At 40.8% G+C, this 20,265-nt stretch overlaps 2 protein-coding genes across 4 annotated transcripts in view; one reads left to right on the top strand and one right to left on the bottom strand.

Annotated features, from left to right (window-relative positions):
• Positions 1-17,133, top strand: part of LOC5578057 (synaptic vesicle 2-related protein) — a 45,616-nt gene extending 28,483 nt beyond the window's left edge. For all 3 annotated transcript variants that reach the window (XM_021840275.1, XM_021840272.1, XM_021840271.1), the window contains 4 exons: positions 15,684-15,747; positions 15,814-15,939; positions 16,008-16,483; positions 16,544-17,133. In XM_021840275.1, coding sequence (XP_021695967.1) covers positions 15,684-15,747; positions 15,814-15,939; positions 16,008-16,483; positions 16,544-16,838 — 961 coding nt within the window. In that variant the 3' untranslated portion in view covers positions 16,839-17,133. The remainder of the gene's footprint in view (positions 1-15,683; positions 15,748-15,813; positions 15,940-16,007; positions 16,484-16,543) is intronic.
• Positions 16,942-19,510, bottom strand: LOC5578056 (protein MTO1 homolog, mitochondrial). Its single transcript, XM_021840270.1, has 5 exons — positions 19,370-19,510; positions 17,640-19,308; positions 17,474-17,577; positions 17,340-17,400; positions 16,942-17,281 (listed from the first exon to the last, which is right to left on the bottom strand). The coding sequence occupies exons 1-5, from the start codon at positions 19,438-19,440 to the stop codon at positions 17,186-17,188; spliced, it is 2,001 nt and encodes a 666-aa protein (XP_021695962.1). The 5' UTR covers positions 19,441-19,510; the 3' UTR covers positions 16,942-17,185.
• Between the last annotated feature and the right edge of the window lie 755 nt (positions 19,511-20,265).

Here is a 20,265-nt window from a genome sequence, read left to right as displayed (position 1 = left end):
AAAAACACCATGGCTTAGATTGAAAATCCAAAGAATCAAGTAAAAAACACCAGTGGTTTCACCCAGAGAACTGAACTGTTCAATTTTAGTAGATACTTCAAACTTTGCGTATTATAATATTCAGCGATCCTCACGGAAATTTACAATTCGGTCAATGATTACAGAGTTTTATTATCCAAAAGTTTCATCAGAAATTTTGATGTTGTTGAAGTTCCATTAAAAATTGAAATTTTCTAAAAGTTTATTGGAAAACACATGCGACACTGTCATAATGAAATTTTAAAATATGCTTAATGGAAATCAGAGGAACAACCTATTTGTATTTTAAAAAAGTTTTTGCAGTTTTGGTGCAATTATTGATATAATTTTTGGAAGAATTCGACTAATCAGGGAAAAGTATCAAGATCACCGTTCTTCATCATCGTCTTTGTATGCTTCAGGCTAAACGGCCGGCTAAGTATTTACGCTTGAGCGTCTGTGATTTTCAAAATGTGCACTAAATAACATGGAGGCTATGCTCTAAAGCGGTGAGATACAAAACGACACGATTTTTCATTTCGACGACACTTCAGGCAAAACCTGGGAAAGGTTTAGTTCAAGGGTCGTCTGAGGGATGATGCGGTCCTTTTATAGCAGTTAGTGTTCAGGAAAGATCGAGTTTTCATATAATTACAGAGTCTGCTGTGGTTTGGATGCTTCATGTTTTGCACTTCTGCATTCCAGGCTTTTGTTCCCCACTTATATGTGATAATGAGCCCGTAATTCAAAAGATGCTACTATATCACGATTAAGCGTTGGTGGTTTGTCGTTCACCTTTTCGTCAGTTGGTAATGTAAAACTAATACGGCCTTCAATTGCCAAATGGAGAAGCCATTGTCATGTGACTGCTTGAATAAGCGCATATCTTGAAAACCAGTGGCGCGGGAAGTGGATAGGACAGGTAGGATATGTACTACACAGCTAAAAAATGTTGTAAATTTAAGTTTATTTTCATGCACACATTTGGAGCATCAAAATAAACCTAAATTTCAACGACCAGTCCATTATTCTTCAATCAAATTCACTTTAAGTTTAAACGATCATATAATATTCAACCATTTTAGTTGAAAAATGAATGTTTATTCATTTAAGTTTTCATGATGCTAAAACAACATACGCATTAGATTTATTTTTACAGTAGACAGTTAACATTACATTGAAAATTAAATATTGTTTTCTGTGTACCCACAAAAACACCTGGGTAGGAAAGTCAAAGGATTGTCCTACCCATGATTCAACATAAACAAAAAACACAAGAAAGAACGATTTAGAATATTTATAGTGAAAATCCTTTGAAACTAACTGTAAGAATTGTTACAAGAAACATCTCTAACCGTTAAAAAACTAATGGAGCATTCCTCTTTGGCATTTCTGAATTTACGACCAACCCTGTTTTTATTCTGGGATAAGTTGGCATTTCCGAAAGTAGTTTTCGAAAAGGTTCTGGAACATACATAGTGACCCAAGGAACAATTGGTAGCTTTTAAGATACTTACGTGCTTAATACAAGCTGCATAGCAGCAACCATTGCTGAACAAATTTTCAGTTGAATCATTAATTGAATAAAATTAATTTCCGCTTATAAAATAGCTGTTATTCCGCTTGCAGTTTGTGTTTTGAATAAGAGCTGAATAAACCTCCGAAAATGCAAATATAGTAGCTTTTGTTCTACAACACATAAGAAGTTTAACAATTGACTGATTAAAAGCTTCTATAGGTTGTAGCCATCATTTTAGTAGAACATTGAACATTTGATTAACAACAAATCGTACAAAAGTTTCAGTGTCTTATATTTAAAATGTTGACCAGCATGATTAGTAAAACTTATAAACAATGTGAATAACAGTATATGAGTATGCTCTTATTCAAGCAAAACAGATTATGTCTTTTTATGTTATTTTCAAATCTTTCAAATGTTTTTTCAAAACAAATCCAAGACGTGTATGCGATGGATGGATTAACGTAATGGACGTAATGGCGACGTAATGGATCAACGAGGGTAAAGTTCGAATCACATTGGATTAAAAATATCAAAATTTAAATTTTCCAAATGTAGTGATCATCATCTGACGTTATTGATATCGGAAAAAGTTACTAATCATAACATTTTAAATGATAATCGAAGTAAAAATAATAATTTAACAATAATTACATGAAAGTGGTTACCCAACTTACAGTTCAGTGTCACAAATAAACATATACAGAGTTAATTATTGCTGAATAATGGTGACAGCTGAAAAAATGCCCTACAAAGAGCTGAGAAGATGGTATTTAGATCCAAATTTAAGTCAATGCTCAACATTTTTCATTGGAATGAATAATAGTAGAGTCAACACTTATTAATTCTCTAATACCCAAATTTTTGTTTTCGATTTAAGTATTATTTTTCGTTATCTAAAATCGTTCTAAACACGTTTTGGGCATTTATTTATTAATATTCGCAAATTTTTAAATTTTGGTTTTTGATTTTTATAATTTTTATTTTTGAACATCCCTAGCTTTTAATTTTAATTGTTACGGTATTTTGAAAAATATTAAATTTTTATTTTTTTTTCGGAGCGTATTTTATTTTCCGTGTAACTAACGGAAAAACAGGTTTGAAATGATTTTAATACCACCAGGGTCTTCGTTTGTGATAGGTTAATCGTAGAAAAATATAAAAGGTACGATTTTTTATATTACACGTTAAATGAAGCCCAGGCATTTGTAGGTTATATAAGAGAGCAATTTTTCAAACAATTTCTAAAAATACAAAAAAGTTTCAAAAGTCATAAAAAACTTTTCTTATATGCGTGTTATGAGTCAAGGTATAAGCCAAAAATAAAATCATTTTGATTTCCGAGCTACGAAAAAATACACAAAATTCCAAAGTGTACCCCGTCTAAAGGCGGGGTTGGGTATTAGAGGGTTAAACTTCTCCAAAGAAACTCTGCCGACTTGTCAAGATTGTGTTACTAATGAGTTGAGCAAGTCATTTTTTTTTTTTTTATTAAAGAGCCAATATTCCACCAAACAAATATAATTGTGTAAACAGATGTACAGGAGACGAACTAACGTATTGGTTGCTTCGCACTTCGACTGTTTCCATGTTTAACATGAACATGATTAAGAGCTGAATAGGTATTTTATAAAATCCTCATACAACATAGATAGACGGTCGGGAGTCCATCATCGATGTTACGTTCTGTAGCCCATTGTTGTTGGATGACATGAATTGTAGGGTGAGCGAGGAATATTCCCACAGTGATCATCAGGCGATTCTCTACAGCATCGGCCGGCGAATCTCCCCAGCGCCGATGAGAATGAGGACATACGAGCGGAAGTGGAAGACAAAGGACTTCGACAAGGAGGTATTTATTGAGGCGCTTCGAACATACAGCAGGGCGAACCTTGACGCAGAAGAGTTGACAGAAGTGGTAGCAACGGCTTGTGATGCATCGATGCCGAGAAAGTTGGAGCCTAGGAACCGAAGGCGCCCAGCGTACTGGTGGAATGAGACGCTTAGTACCCTCCGTGCTGCATGCTTCCGAGCCAGAAGACGCGTCCAGAGAGCAAGAACCGAAGTAGAGAGAGAGGAACGGAGAATCGCTTTCCGTGAAGCTAGAGCTGCTTTCAAACAAGAGATTAAGCGGAGCAAGTCCAGCTGTTACAAGGAGCTATGTCGAGAAGCCGAAGAAAACCCTTGGGGCAACGCCTACCGTATTGTGATGGCGAAGTTTAAGGGTCCGGCGACACCAGTCGAAACATGTCCAGACAAGTTGAGGATTATCGTGGCAGGTCTGTTTCCGCATCATGACCCAACAGGGTGGCCGCCTACGCCATACGAAGACGAGGAAGAAGAACCCGGAGGTGTGCGAATCTCTAATGAAGAGCTACTAGCAATGGCGAAGGGTCTGAAGGTGAAGAAAGCTCCCGGTCCGGATGGAATCCCCAATGTAGCACTAAAAACCGCGATATTGGCGTTCCCGGATTTGTTCAGGACGACGCTGCAGAAACTCTTAGATGAAGGCTGTTTCCCAGACAGTTGGAAGGTTCAGAAGCTGGTGTTGGTGCCAAAACCAGGGAAGCCACCAGGGGACCCAGCATCGTATAGACCTATATGTTTGCTGGACACACTTGGTAAGCTCCTGGAAAGGATCATCCTTAACAGGCTGACACAATGCACAGAGAGCGAGAGTGGCTTATCGAAGAGACAATTCGGATTCCGGAAGAGGGGTCTCGACGGTGGATGCAATCCGGACAGTTGTGCAGAATGCGGAGAAGGCATCCAAACAGAAGAGGAGAGGCAATCGGTTCTGCGCCGTAGTGACGATTGACGTCAAAAATGCTTTCAACAGCGCCAGCTGGGAGGCTATAGCCTTAGCACTGCATAGAATGCGAGTTCCTTACTACTTGTGCAGTATGCTAAAAAGCTATTTCCAAAACAGAGTCCTGGTATATGAAACGGAGTTGGGTCAAAAGTCGATCAGGATCACGGCAGGAGTGCCACAAGGCTCAATCCTTGGTCCAACGCTTTGGAACGCGATGTACGATGGAGTATTAATGCTGGAGCTACCTAACGGAGTGGAAATCGTTGGATTCGCAGATGATGTCGTTCTAACGGTGACTGGCGAGACGTTAGAAGAGGTCAAAATGCTGACGACGGAAGCGATTGACACGGTTGAAGCGTGGATGACTGGAGCAAAACTGCAGCTGGCTCATCATAAGACGGAGCTAGTGCTGGTTAACAACCTCAAAGCTGTTCAGAGGGTTGAAATCAACATCGGTAGACAAGATATTTCATCAAAACGTGCTTTGAAGCATCTGGGGGTGATGGTAGATGACCGTCTAAACTTCAACGCTCACGTGGACTACGCCTGCGAAAAGGCGTCGAAGGCGGTCAACACGATAGCGAGGATCATGCCGAACGTCGGTGGACCGAGAAGTAGTAAAAGACGTCTCCTAGCGAGTGTAGCGGTCTCTATTCTCAGGTATGGAGTCCCAGTCTGGGCCGCAGCGGTAAAGACCAAGCGTAATCGGAGGATGTTGAACAGCACATTCCGACTCATGGCCATACGAGTAGCGAGCGCCTATAGGACGATTTCATCGGAGGCAGTATGCGTTATCGCTGGTATGATGCCCATCTGCATCACCCTGGCCGAGGACGTGGAGTGTTATGAGCGAAGAGGCACCAGAAATGTGAGAAGGATCGTCAGAACGGACTCGTTGGCTAAGTGGCAGCAAGAGTGGAACAACGCGGAGAAGGGAAGGTGGACTTACCGTCTAATTCCAAATGTGTCACTGTGGGTTAATAGGAAGCATGGAGAAGTGAACTTCCATCTGACGCAGTTTCTGTCCGGACACGGCTGTTTCCGGAAGTATCTGCATCGGTTCGGACATGCTTCTTCACCTTGTTGCCCGGATTGCGATTGCGGATTCGAAGAAGTGAAGAGGGACATGCGAGGAGTCACTGTCGATAACGTTGTCGAAGAGATGTGCCGAGAAGAAAGCATTTGGAACGCTGTCGATAGCACGGTATCGAGAATAATGTCCGAGCTTCAGAGGAAGTGGCGTAGCGACCAACGATCTGCTAGCAAGAGTGAACGCACGAAAAGGAAGAACGGCTGCTCGGTTTCGGGAGATATTCCTTTGCCGGGGAACTCTCTTGACGGAGTAGGCTAGATCCACCGTCTGGGACTAGCTGAGTAGACGCGGCGTTGCTCCGGTCCCGGGTCGTAGGAGCACCAGTGTACCGGACGATAGGCTTCACCGGAATCGCTGGACTGACCTCGGCACCCTACCGGTCGTCCCGTAAAAAAAAGTTAAGATCAGCAGTAGCAGCAGCAGCAGCAGCTGCAGGAGAATCGGTCTCGGGAGAACTTCCATCGCCGGGGAATTCTTCGTCGGTGTAGGCTAGGTCCACCGCCGGGGACTAGTTGAGTAGACGTGTCATAGCGCCGGTTTTAGGGTCGTCGGGGCACCAGTGAACCGGAAGCTAGGCTCCACCGGAATCGCTGGACTGACTTCGGCACCCTTCCGGTCGGCTCGAAACGTAGAAAAAGAAGAATCGGTCTCGGGAGAATTTTCACCGCCGGGGAATTCTTCGTCGGTGTAGACTAGGTCCACCGTCGGGGACTAGTCGAGTAGAGTACGTCGGGACGCTGGTAATGGGTAGTCGAGGCGCCTACGAACCGGAAGTTATGCTCAACCGGAATCGTTGGACCGACCTCGGCATCCTACCAGCTGAACAAAGAAAAGGAGAAGGTCGTCGTAACAGTGTGAGTACGCGCTCTGAATGAGTGCAGAGTAGTGTACAAACTGGAGCCGAAGGGCTCAGAATGTTGCATGTAGGTACTAACAAATTGACGGGTCGCCAATGGGCGAAAATAGGTACTAATAAATTACTAACGTGAGGAGTCGAAGGGCTCAGCATGAGGCACAACGTTGAACGGTTTTAAAACTGCTAACAGGAGCCGAAGGGCTCAGGAGCCAAAGGGCTCAGGGGCCGAAGGGCTCAGCATGTAGAGTAACAAATTGAAGAGGTGCGCGCAGCACGTTAGCCTCCCCTCCGAAGTAATACTGGAAGGTGGTTCCGGAGGGTTATGGTACTAAACCTAGGAGAGTGTTTTTAGTGGGGAAGGCACTTTGTGTAACCCACACCGCGCCAAAAATTACATTGGCATGAGCATGAACATATACAGGCCAGTCTATGAAGATTTTTAAACTCCTAGTTGCATGAAAAAAAAAAATACAACATAGATATATCATCCGAGCAGGTCATCCAAAGAAGTCCAAAATAACGATTACTAAACACATTGTTCAGCCACAAAGAAGCCTTACAAAAGAGGCCACACTATAGCCAAATTTTTGAAAAATGGACAAAATATCTAAAAATTGCGTTGTATTCCTAATGTGTTGCAATGTTCAACTTACTAATATTATTATTATTTATCTTTATTTGAATACATAAAATCCTGTTGGATACAATAATAACTGATGCTTTCTCAATACAATATTCAATTATGTTTACAAAATATTTTGAATCAGTCTTCTGACATAGGATTATTGATTGAAATATATTTTATATTTGTATAATGTTTAATAGATGGAAAAAGTACGACAAATAATTAAAATATTAACCTAGTAGGAATATTATACATTTAAAAAATGAATTTTAGTATAGTTAGATGAACAATTCAATTAAAGTTTTAACAAGTTAAAACTTATTATGAAATTCGATTAATCATTTCAGACTGTTTTTACTTTGTGAATAAACTTTATTTTTGACCAGCATTGAAATAAATTTTCTCACTGTGCGCTATAAATAGCCGACTGAGTTCAGCTCGCATCAGTACTGAACAGCAGCAGCAGTAATGCGCTTATTCAGTTGTTGATCAGCATAGCACGTGTTGATTTGGTATTGTTGAATAGAAGCTCAAGCATGATCAATAATCAGCTACAAGAGGTTTATATTGGGTACTGGAAGGCTGATATATGAATTCAAGGATGGCACAGATGGCAAGGTATACCGCTGACGATGGGAAGGTCTCGAGTTTGATTCCAGTATTCAGGTAATTATTAAAAGTGTGGTTATTAATTCATGGTAAAGGTATACACTGCATTTGATGTATACAGTGTTAGCTATTTTTAGTCATTTATTTGTTTTCAATCAATTTTGTGGCAGTTGAATAAAAGCTGAGATGAATGCTTATAAAGCGATTTTGAAGTTGTAGAATAAAGTCAATATACAACGACACGCTTTATAACTTCTCCAAATTTGTGTGAACAACGCCTGAACAGAGGCTTCACTTGGAAATAATTAAAATGTTGTTAAACATGATGCTGAATTAAACTGCAATAATGTAGTTTGTTAAACTAGCGTTGTTAAATCATCAATCCTTGTTAAGCAAAGTGAAACCTGAATAAACATCATTACAATATATGATTACAGTCACTAAATGATAAGAAACTTAATAATTTCGCCAGATTTGCTTGAACAATGTGTGTGTAGCAGCTGCAAAGTAATATAATAAAGCAACTATTCAGTATGTAGTTGTGAAAAATTGCCTAATAAATGATTATAAAATAGGCAAATGTTTCTTGGGGAAGATTCTTGATTCTTGAAGAACCGTTTGAACGTGCGATCACTCTTGATATAATCTATCAAAGCATGGCTAAATCTCTCGACAATTTCCAGAATAATTCCAATTAAACGCCCACAACACAACACACTCTCTAAAAGTTCTTTGGTAATTGATTATTGCCGTTGAAATTTCTGAGCGTACCTTATTCTTAGTTAATTATCAAAAACTGATTTGATCAAATTTCTACTGATATTTTGTGGCATCATTCATAAAAGTATTTAGAGCAGATTATGACGATTTTTTGATAGATATTTTTTGCGAAATTCTTGAAGAAATTACAGCGAAATATATGATAGAGTTTCTGCGGGACGAACCATTTTTCAAGCATCTTCAGGATCTCCTAAAATCTTTCGCCAAAAGAAAAAATTACACAAAATTTTAACTGTTTGTCCAGAAAAACCTAGAAATAAATTAGGAAATTGAACAACTCACTGGTTGTAAAGGCAAGCAGTTTGGTCTATTTTTGTCAAACATGTTTAACCCCTTTACCGGTAGCTTCATTTTTAAACCACAAAGAAATATTCAATCTACAATAACTTATTTTGTTTTTCGATATTTTTGTACCATTTTTTCACAAGCCATTAAAAAACTCTTCTATTTTAAGAACCAGTGTCAATGTTGATCATTGGGCGTCGGATTCCAGAGATATTCAGAAATGCCATAATTAACGTAAATATCTCAGTCTACAGATTTTATCAACTCAACCAATTTGAATGATTTTTTCAGAGGAACTCCTTAGAATCTGACATTGTATAGCCCACATTTTAGTTTTTTGATAAATTGACTCAAAACAAAATGGCAGTCATAGTAATTTTATGTGGAGAATGTCAGTCCCCCAAGGAATATCGCAGTTTGAATATTTTTTGTGGTAAAAAATGAAGCTGTCGGTAGATGGGTTAATTGATTCAAAAAGGATATAAATATAAGGGATATTCATGTTTTTTTTAATATAAATGATAACAAAAGTTCCAAAAGATCCTGAAGACAGGACTGATAGTAGGCTTCTTTTTAGAGACTTGGTCTCTATTTCAACGTTAGTCTCTAAAAAGTCTCTATTATAAATAGATGGTCTCTAAAGTATCTATTTTAACCAAAATAGTATCTCAAGTCTCTTATTTTTCTTATTCTGCTTGCATTGAATCCTGATGCAAAATTGTACAAGTTCCAAAGAAACCCTCAGAGACTATAACGGATTCAAAAGGCTGAAGCGATTATACTTTATAACCGCTTCGGTTTTAGCACTCCCACCACTAGAACTCGATCGATTAATTAAGAGAACTACTGATAACTAACTATCGAATTATAACCCGCCGTAAGCAAAGCTTCCGATCACTTACCCAATAAAGAGTAAACTGCCTCTCTTTCCACTCTGCTGATCAAACTCAGCTCCATCTGTTAGGGTGGTCCGTTACAACACCCCCCTCCAGCGATCACTAGGAATGGCACATTCTGCAGTTTCGCGGTTTCATTTTTTTTTTTGCCACTCCTAGTCTGATAAATTTTTCTTTACTGAGGTGGCCCATTTGGGCCGAAGTACGGCTTCAGTGAGCTAACATGAAACCGTCCTCTTTCCTTTCCATGGTGTGGATGGGTTAAGATATATACGTCATCCTGGCAAATCTTTTCAACTTTATATGGTCCCTCGTAGATCATGAAAAACTTTTTAATCTCTCCTTCCGATTCAGAAGACATCGGATTGGCTCGAAGAAGTACCAGTTCACCAACGCGAAACACCTTTGTTCGGGGTGGGGCCTTACTATTTCGAGCATTGGCTTTTCTTCTCATAGTTGCTCTTACGGCTTCCAAATTTACGCACGCAGCATCTCCGGATGGGTATTTAATCTGGTTTCGAAGAGTATCTGTAGGCTTCACTCCAAACTGCAGCTCATACGGCGAACAATTTGTTGATTCGTGGCATACCGCGTTCAGCAATTCGGCAAAATTTCCTATCTTGTTGGCCCATGTTTTGTGGTTTTCCTGGCAGTAAGTGCGGCACAAGCGTGAAATCTCTCGCATAACTCTTTCGACCTGGTTGGCTTGTGGGTGACGTACGCAAGTGTGAATCAGTCTTATTCCTTGAAGTTCACAGTTTGCTGCCCAAACTTTCGACGTAAACTGGGTGCCCTGATCACAAAGTAGCGCTTCTGGTTTCCCATGGTCTTTGATATATTTCTCAATACGCCGCCACAGTACAGGGGCTGTGGGTTTTCTGATGCTACAAAGCGTTACAAACTTGGTGAAAACATCCAAAATAACAAAGATGTGTCTCACGCCTGCGGTGCCGATGGGAAGTGGACCATATAGATCCACTGAAATGATTTGGTTCTTTTCTCGTGGAAGGATACTCCGACATTTGCCTACCAGTTTGAAATTCTGGTTTTTGGCAAGCTGGCAAACCAAACATTGCTTGATGAAGTTTTTAATATCCTTACGCATTCCTCTCCAATAAACTGATCGTTTGATGGAATTTGTGGTTTTATAGACGCCGAAATGACCCTTCTCCTCATGGTAGACTTTGAGCAAGTTCGGAATCAATGCTTTTGGTAACCAGATTCGCCAATCTCCATCTTTAATGGTGCGCATGAATAGTATTTTATCCCCCATTTTGTACCGGTTCTTTTCTTTCGTTACCACGTCGGTATTGGAAAAGCTTTGCTTGATTTTCTTAATCTGTAGATCCTGATCTTGAAGCTCTTCCAGATCTTTCATGGAGGCACGCAACTCTCGTTCGGATGCTGACAATCGGGCTATCGTGAATAATGATTCGTCATCTTTTACTTCCTGGCTTCGCGTACCCGGAGGATACCGTGAAAGCACGTCTGCGATGGTGTTGGTTGAACCCTTGACATGCTCGATCTCAAAGTCGTATTGTTGCAAAAATAGTATCCAGCGAGTCAAACGTCCGTTGAGTAACTTACATTGTTTTAGAAAAATAAGCGCCTTATGATCAGTCATTATTTCAATTGGCCGCCCTAAAAGATATTGTCGCCATTTATCTAGCGCCCAAATAATAGCCAGCGCTTCCAATTCCGTAACGGTGTAATTTGCTTCAGCGGGTTTGAGGGCCCGACTGGCATAAGAAATAATTCGATTATTATCAAACTCATCCTTCTGCAACAAAACAGCTCCTATGCCTCTAATAGAACTGTCTGTTTGTACAACAAACTGTTGATTGAAGTTCGGATGGTTCAACATGGTATGTTCGAGGAACAAATCTTTCAACTCCAGGAATGCTCGGGCTTGGCTTATACCCCAACTCCATGTTCGATGATTTTGGAGCAGGTCGTAAAGGGGTCTGGCTTTCATAGCGAAATTGGGAACAAAACGTGCAACGTAACTGGCTAGTCCCATGAAGCTGCGAAGATCTTGTACAGATGTTGGAGTTGGGAAATTTCGTATCGCTGCTGTTTTAGCGGGATCAATAGAAATACCATTCTGTCCTATTATATGCCCCAAAAAATCCACTTGCTCTTGGAAAAAAAGTGGATTTAGATATGCTAACTTTGAGGCCAGCATCTCTAAGTCGCAAAAAGAGACGGCGTAGATGAGTTATGTGCTCCGAAAAAGTAGCCGAATGTACCATCAAATCATCTATGTACTTTTCTACGAACTCCAATATCTCAGGACCAAGGATGAGGTCCATCGCTCTAGAAAAGCTGGCGACTGCCGTGTTCAACCCAAATGGTAAGACGTTGAAAACGTATGTTTTTGAATTATGCATGAATCCAGTATATTTCCGATGCTCATGTTTTATAGGAATTTGCCAGTAAGAGGCGGTCAAATCGATTGTGGAAAAGTACTTAGAGCCATGGAATTTTTGCAAAATCTCCTGTATATTGGGTGGCTTTTCATGGTCTTTGACTAGCACCTTGTTAAGTCTGCGCATCTAGGCACACTCTGACATCTCCGTTTTTCTTAACGGTGGTAACAAGAGGATTCACATAGGCCGTTGCGCTACGGAAAATCACACCCCACTGCTCCATTAGATGCAATTTCTCATCGACCTTGCTGACCCGGGAGAAAGGAATAGGATACTGTTTCTGGTTGAAAGGCGTGTCATCTTCCACCAAAATTTCGTGGCAGTACTCGCTGGTCAGACCAGGTTTCTGATCTGAAAGTATATCCTCAAACTCCTTCTGTAGCTCTTTCCAGACCTGCCTTTCTTCTTCAGTGAGTACCAAGGAGCTGATCTGAGCGGCATCTTGCTCCAATTGTCTATCCTCCTCACCATCAAAGTTTATCATGGTTTCACATAATACAACATGTTCAATACAGCGCGATCTCTTACCACCTACACTGAAGTCCACCCACAGCTCGACGTTATTATGTAATAACCGAATCTTCTTTTCATCTTGGTGTATCCAAACAGCATAGTTATCTTGAAAATCCTCTCCTAGGATCATGGAGTTGATCAGCTCTCGAACGACGACAAAAGGAACGTCAAACGTACGTTGGCCAATACTTATTTCCAACAAGACTTGCAAATTGACGTTTTTGCTTTTCTTCCCAAATGCTCCGCGTAAAGAGATAGTTTTCATTGGCAACTCTGGCATAGTAATATTAGCCTTCTTCAATTGATCGTATAGATCGATCGAGATGCAAGATAACTCGCATCCGCTGTCAACGAGTGCATTAAATTGCATACCCTCCAGGTCTACAGTAATGTAGGAGGATCGTTTGAACTTCCTGTTTTCTTTGACTTTTGTGTCACTTTCTGATTCTAGAAGTTCTTCACAACCGACAAACACTGTTAATACTGTAGGGTCTATTCCTTCGACAGACTCCTCCTCTTCCACCATAGCCATTCTTACGTTGTTGGTACCAGCGATCCCACCTACATTCAGATTAGGCGCTCCTCTCGAGCTTCTTACGGAGGGAGCTTCTCGATTTCGCCAGTTTGGTTGATTAAAATTTTCTCTCGCAAGCCCAATGTTGTATCGTAACGATCCATTGATGAATCGATCCTCTGATTGCAGAATGTTGTAGCCAGACCCAATATCCATACATGATCCCAACAAATGCTGAACATTTCGCGGAAAGTGTCGTGATAAATGTTGGATAAGTTCCCTTTCTGTAGGTGGCGGTGTTAAATATTGAGCCTTAGCCACAATTCCCAAAAAGTATTCTGCCATTCGCGATCCATTCCTTTGTACATAATTTCCTCGGGTAATTTCCTCGGAAACCTGACGCTGCGCCGTTTGTCCCCAAAAATTTTCTTTGAAATGGTGTACGAACGTGGTGTAATCTCGGAACAAGTACTCAAATCCTCGTGCCCAAACCTTAGCTTCTCCGATTAGACAAGATTACACTACAGGAAGCTTTTCTAGTTCAACTAATCCTTGGTGGTAACAGAAGCGATCGAATTCTGTGAGAAATTCTATTGGATGGCACTCCCACCCCTAGAACTCGATCGATTAATTAAGAGAACTACTGATAACTAACTATCGAATTATAACCCGCCGTAAGCAAAGCTTCCGATCACTTACCCAATAAGGAGTAAACTGCCTCTCTTTCCACTCTGCTGATCAAACTCAGCTCCATCTGTTAGGGTGGTCCGTTACAAGGCTCTTCAAGAATTTCGTCTCAGATTCCCGAGCTTCAGGGATTTTCATAGTGATCTTTTTCAGAATGATTTCAGGGTTTTCTACAGGTATCTTTCCAGAAATTCTTCTACAGATTTCTCTACCAATACTCCCAGAAATTCTCCTAGTGGATTTTCAAAGGATGCTTAGACGAATTTCTCCAGAATCCAGAAAATTTTTGAAAACTCCAAAGCTACTACCTCCAGTAATTTCCTCAAGTATTATTTTAATTTTGTTTTTCAAAACTATCTTCCTAAGATTTCTACAGATTTTGTTATTTCAGGCTGAAATTCAGAGTGCTTGAAAAGCTTAACAAACCCTGCAAGAATTCATTCCTATGTTCATGTGGATTCCTTCAAAAACTCATCATCGTTTCCCAAAAATCCAAAATTCATTGACAGGTTCTAAAAATAAATTTATTTATTATCTAGCATTTTCTTAGTATTTCATTCAAGCATTACTGTTGCAGTTCTATTGAACATTTTTTGAAAACTTTTCCAAAAAATTACATGCAATCTTCAAACATTTATTAAAGTTTTTAGACCAGTTTTACCACAGCAAGTTTTCAAATCATTCCTCCGATAATCCCTACATAAATTTCTCTACAGATTCTCTACAGGCATTCGAGAAGTTTCTTCAGAAAATCCTGCGTCATAGTATCCCGAGATTCGATTTTTTTTGTTCGATTATCTTGGCAAATTATCTAGGAAATCTTGTAAAACTTCCTCAAGAGTCCAGGTGTTATTTCAGAGATCCTTGTTCAATAAGAGTGTCTTTAAAACTTACACTAGTTTTGTCAGAGGTTACTCTAGGAATTTTTTTTTTTAGAAATACCTCACGAATTTATTTTTCAGAAAATACTTCATTGGCATTTCCTTGGAGACATCCATGGAAAAAATCCTGATAAAAAATTCAAAACTTACTTGAGAAAATCTTGAAAAATTGGAGGAATTTTTGTAAAAATGTTAGAAGAAATCACTAGTTGAAATCTTGTATAAACCTTGAGATCTATTTTAAAGGAAATCCCTTGAAATTTCTGGAGACGGTATTGACTGAATTTTAGAAGACGTTTCGACCGGGAATCTTGGAGGATGCCCCAGGAAAATCGACGGATGAATCACCGGATAAAATCTGGGAGGAGCTAAGACTTTCTTGAGAAAAAAATCAAAGAATTTTTGGAGGAATTCACTGCCGTGAATCGCAAGTCAGTCCCATTTGGAAAAGTAGGCATTGAGAAAATGGAATTTGAAGTTTCTAAGCTCGTTTTCCATACGAATATTCAAAAAAATCCAGAGGATTGGAACATGTTCAATTCTTAATGAAACTTTCACAATTTGCTTTTCCCTACGATATTTTTTCGAGAAAAATATAAAGATAATCAAAACACGGTTCATGTTTGTGTCACACGGTGCGGAAATCTGTAGTGGGACTGATATGCGATTACTTTTCATTATGGGACAATTTGACTTACTTTTTTTTCCTACTTTTTCCGAACAAATCTAATTATCTCATTAGGGCAGCTGGAAGAGCATTGGAAAATATGTTGAAAATTGAACTCAACTAAACTTTGACGAAAATGCAGATGGGACTGACTTGCGACTCACGGCAGTTCAGGTGGAGAAATTCCATTTCTGTGGTCCTCCTTGAGATACTTGTAGAATCCTACATAAAATTCTTTAAAAAAATCCCTAGGAAAATTCGTGAAGAAAATTCTGTTGCACAGCTTCACTATGCACAAAATATTTGCCTACGTTTGTGCTACCCATGGCAGTAGCTAGATTAAAGTAACGGTTATTGGCGCACGTTTGGCGAAAAAACATTCAATATATTTGGGTTGCAAGCAGAAATTTGGATAGTAAAAGACAAGAGTTTTTGAGACACATACTTGGCAAATTATATAAGTCATATAAGATATAAAATAACTTATTTCTTATTTCAGTGTAACACTATATGCCGAGTTCCTCCCAACAAAGCAACGGGCAAAATGTGTCGTTCTGCTAGACGTGAGTATTGGGCTATAGAAAGTTTACTTAGATATGATTAAAACTATTTATGACATCTTATCTTAGTGTTTCTGGGCTTTGGGAGCGTGCTTCGAAGTGGCTCTCGCCTTAGCCGTTGGACCTAATCTTGGCTGGCGCTGGCTTCTGGGACTTTCCGCAGCTCCACTGTTTGCTTTCGCCGTTATTACTCCGGTAAGTTTACTACCACTGCATCAATAAAATCCCTTATTAAAATGCTAATATTACGTTCAATGTTCTAGTGGTTACCGGAATCGGCCCGTTATCACGTGGCCAGCGGTCAGAGCGACAAAGCTTTGACCACCCTGGAGCAGATCGCCAAAGATAACAAGCGACCGATGCTGTTGGGCCGGTTGGTCGTCGAAGGACCCAGTGGATCCCGTGGCAGTGTAAAAGCCTTGCTGGGAAGCTCTCTGAGAAGAACCACGCTTCTGCTGTGGTTCATCTGGATGTCGTGCGCCTTCTGCTATTACGGTTTGGTTCTGATGTCTACGGAGCTCTTCGGAGGAAAGAACAAAACTGTTCTACCGGAAACGGAAAACGATTGCCACCCGTTGGCAACTACGGATTATATGGATCTGTTGTGGACGACTTTGGCCGAGTTTCCGGGTATCTTCGCTACGATTTACGTGATTGAGCGATTCGGTCGCAAGAAGACAATGGCCTTACAGTTCCTTTTCTACGCGGGATGCGTGCTTATGATCACCGTTACCGATGTGTAAGCATGACCTTTATCATACTGTTAAGCATAATGATTGACTGTTTTCTTCCATTCCAGTCGCGTTTTTCTCACGATCATCCTGTTCATGGCACGTGGCGTCATTGCGGGTCTCTTCCAGGCCGCCTACGTGTACACTCCGGAAGTCTACCCTACGGCGCTGCGTTCAGTCGGAGTAGGCGGTTGTTCGGCTCTCGCTCGGCTCGGTGCCATGGCGACGCCATACGTGGCACAGGTTCTATTCCAATCGTCCATTTGGAGTGCCGTTTCGGTGTATGGATTCTTCGCGGTTTGCGCCAGTGTTGCCTGCATGCTGCTGCCGTACGAAACGAGAGGCACCGACATGGGGCAATGATTTTTATTTGGGAACATTATACTCACAGCGACATAAACCATAGCTGACACAAAGATACCTCCTCGATTGGTTAGGAACGAACAGAAGAATCCCATTTGTTATCGCTCTTTATTATAGTCTAAGGAAGTAAGTGACGCAACTCTTGTTGACCGAATGGATCGTGTTTTCAAAATGTTTAGATTTTAGTGAATGTGTGAAGTGTGTATATAAAGGACTATTTATTTATATTAAATACCTTACTAATGATATTTATAGAATATTTTTTCGAATAAAATGTATTTTCCTCTGTGTTTAACACCTTGGCGAAGCGTAATTTACTTTTAATTCGACCAACAGCGCGAGAACCATTAGGCAGAGGCTGTCATTTCTTGCTGTTTGACATATCTCACCAGTCGAACAATGGTGGACGGGGTGATGCCTTGGATGCGACTGGCAGCGGCGATCTGAAACATGGAGTTGCTATAATGTTCTAGAATTGTAGCTATTAAAAAGGTTACGCACAGTTTGTGGTTGTATATTTACAAGTTTTTCCTGTTCTTCGTATGAAAGGTTGAGAGATCTCCTAAACATTCGTTAAAAAAAAAAACAATATTATTCATAGTTTTCACAATGTACAGAAGGGTATATCAACTTACGATAGATAATCAATCGACCTTGGTATCCGAAGTTGTTCATGCCTTTGGACTTCTTCGACTTCTTTAGCTTGTTCTTGAATAGATAAACTGTACAAAGCCTCAATCTACAAAAAAAAGTAAATCATGTTTGCAGTCATTTAATGGGTGAAGTCTAATTATCGCATACCTTTAATCTCTCACACAATACTCTGTCATCTTTAATCCAACCAAGCACCTCTGGAGCCAAGTCACACAAATCCTCCGTCTTGATATCCTCCACCGTAATAGCCAACATCTCAAAAGCACTCTTGTGTATGCTCGCCTTCCCCAAGGGCAGACCCAGCTGCTCTTTCCAAGTGTTGCTGCCTTTCTTGATGTCGCTCAACAACTCAATCCCCATCTTCAGTTTCTCCCTTATTGAAACCATCCTCTGGTAACGCTCTTCCGATACCAATCCAATCTGGTAACCCTTCTCAGTCAAGCGTAAATCGGCATTGTCAGGTCTCAAGCTCAGTCTAAACTCGGCTCTACTAGTGAACATCCGGTAAGGCTCGTTCGTCCCCAAAGTTGTCAAATCATCGACCAACACTCCAAGATACCCTTCCGTTCGACTGATGGTCAATGGCTTCCGCTTAAGAGTCTTCGCAGCTGCATTGGCTCCAGCCAGAATTCCTTGCGCTCCCGCTTCCTCGTAACCGGTTGTGCCATTGATTTGTCCTGCAAAGAATAACCCGTCCGCTCGCTTGGTCTCCAACGTTTGATACAACTCCCGTGGATCGACAAAGTCATACTCCACGCCGTATCCCGGTCTTGCAAGTTCCGCTTCCTCCAATCCACGCAGGCACCGAACCAACTTGATCTGCTCCTCTTCTGGAAGCGTACACGATAGTCCATTCGGATAGATTAATTCGCTATCGAACCCTTCTGGTTCCAACCATATTTGATGAGTTTTTCCGCCAAATCGAAGCACTTTGGACTCAATCGAAGGACAATACCGTGGCCCAGTAAGCTCTTCTGTCACATGACGGTTGCAGTGAAGATTTCGCTTAACAATATCATTCACATCCGCGCTCGTATGCGTTAGGAAACAGTCCAGCTGATCCTCATTGTTTAACCACACGCGATCATTCATGAATGAAAACGGAACCGGTGGATTATCACCTGGATGGCGCTCCAGGATATCAAAGTTGATCGACGATGCCTTGATTCGTGGAGGTGTTCCCGTTTTTAACCTAGACATCCGAAATCCCAAATCCTCAAGGCTCTTTGCCAATCCGATCGCCGGTTCATCTCCAATTCTCCCAGCCGGCATCGTCTTCAATCCTATATTGATCTGACCTCTCAGAAACGTCCCCGTCGTGATAACGAGAGATTTTGTCCACACAACATCGCCATTCTTCAAACTTATACCTTTGATCCTATTCAGCGATTGACCTTCCTCCCTCTCCAGAATAATGTCTTCAACGGAAGCTTCCACGATTTCAAGATTCGCCGTTTCGCTCAACTCTTTCTGCACCTCCGCCTTGTACAACTTCCTATCGATCTGCGCTCTCGGTCCCCATACGGCAGGTCCTCGCCGTTTGTTCAACACTTTGTACTGCACACCACTGTTGTCACAACTCCGTGCACAGACTCCATCCAGTGCGTCCACTTCCCTCATCAAGTGCCCTTTTCCGATGCCGCCGAAGGACGGATTGCAGGACATCTCCCCGATCGTGGAGCGTTTGTGCGTGATCAGCAGCGTGCGAGCTCCCATACGAGCTGCCGCCGAACATGCTTCCGTACCGGCATGACCACCTCCTACGACGACTACATCATAGAACGGTGTTTGATTATTGCTGGTTGTGCTGCAATACCTTGAATACGAATGTTCTTTTTGAATATCTTATTTGAGTGCACCTATCTGATTATTCTTACCGCTCTGCAAAGGTTAAATTATGTGTAAAACGTTTGTTAATTCTAAAAATTGATGTAAGTCTAGGCAACATTTTGCTTGAGATTGTGAATGAAACTGGTTGATGGCATAACAGAGGCACCGCACGTTTGATAAAACGACGATAAGCCATTTTACGAGACGTTCTAGTGACGTTTTCTGGCGGGCCGCTCATTGTTGTTGTCCAAAAAACTAGCATGATATCTGAATGGCGCTGGTCACATTTTTGTTGGCGATGACGTCCCCGTCTGTTTCAGCGCATGTTTCTACCCGGTTTACATGAATTACAGGTAACGTAGATGAAAAATATCTTCCCTGCCCACTGATTTAAATTTTACATGCGAAAATCAAAAACTTTGTTTCATTGCCACCAGCGCCATTGATGAATATGCTCCTTTCAAATGTAGCGCTAGAAGAAACGTAAATAAATCGGCCCGCCAGAAACTTTCAAATCTGGTAAACAAATTGAAACCATATGATTCGAAACGTCTCATAAAATGGCTTATTGGCTGTTCGGTGAAGAGAGAGAGAGAGGGAGAGAAAAATACTCGTGAGTATGTTTGTAAACAGAATCATGTGCAGAACAATCAGAAACAAGCAAACAAGGCAAACGTGATGTAGAGACGCAATGTCAAAAATGCATTGGGTTGTTTGAACGAGGGGTTCGTCAATCACGTAAACTGAAAATTTCAAGAAATGTATTAATCTGTTTGCAAATCTATAAATTATTTAAAAATTTCGATGCCTGATCTTTGCCAAATTGAGTGAAAATGTTCAACAACTTACGACATTCTTGAGTAATTGCTTAGCTGAATTTTAGAAGTGTAGAGATAGACCAGATTGAACCGCAAAAAGTTTTTCAACTCATTCGAAACAATCC

The sequence above is a fragment of the Aedes aegypti genome, chromosome 2, assembly GCF_002204515.2.
Source record: "Aedes aegypti strain LVP_AGWG chromosome 2, AaegL5.0 Primary Assembly, whole genome shotgun sequence".
NCBI lineage: Eukaryota > Metazoa > Arthropoda > Insecta > Diptera > Culicidae > Aedes > Aedes aegypti.
The sequence above is the reverse complement of the archived record's forward strand: the minus strand, read 5'-3'. Positions and strand labels throughout refer to the sequence as shown.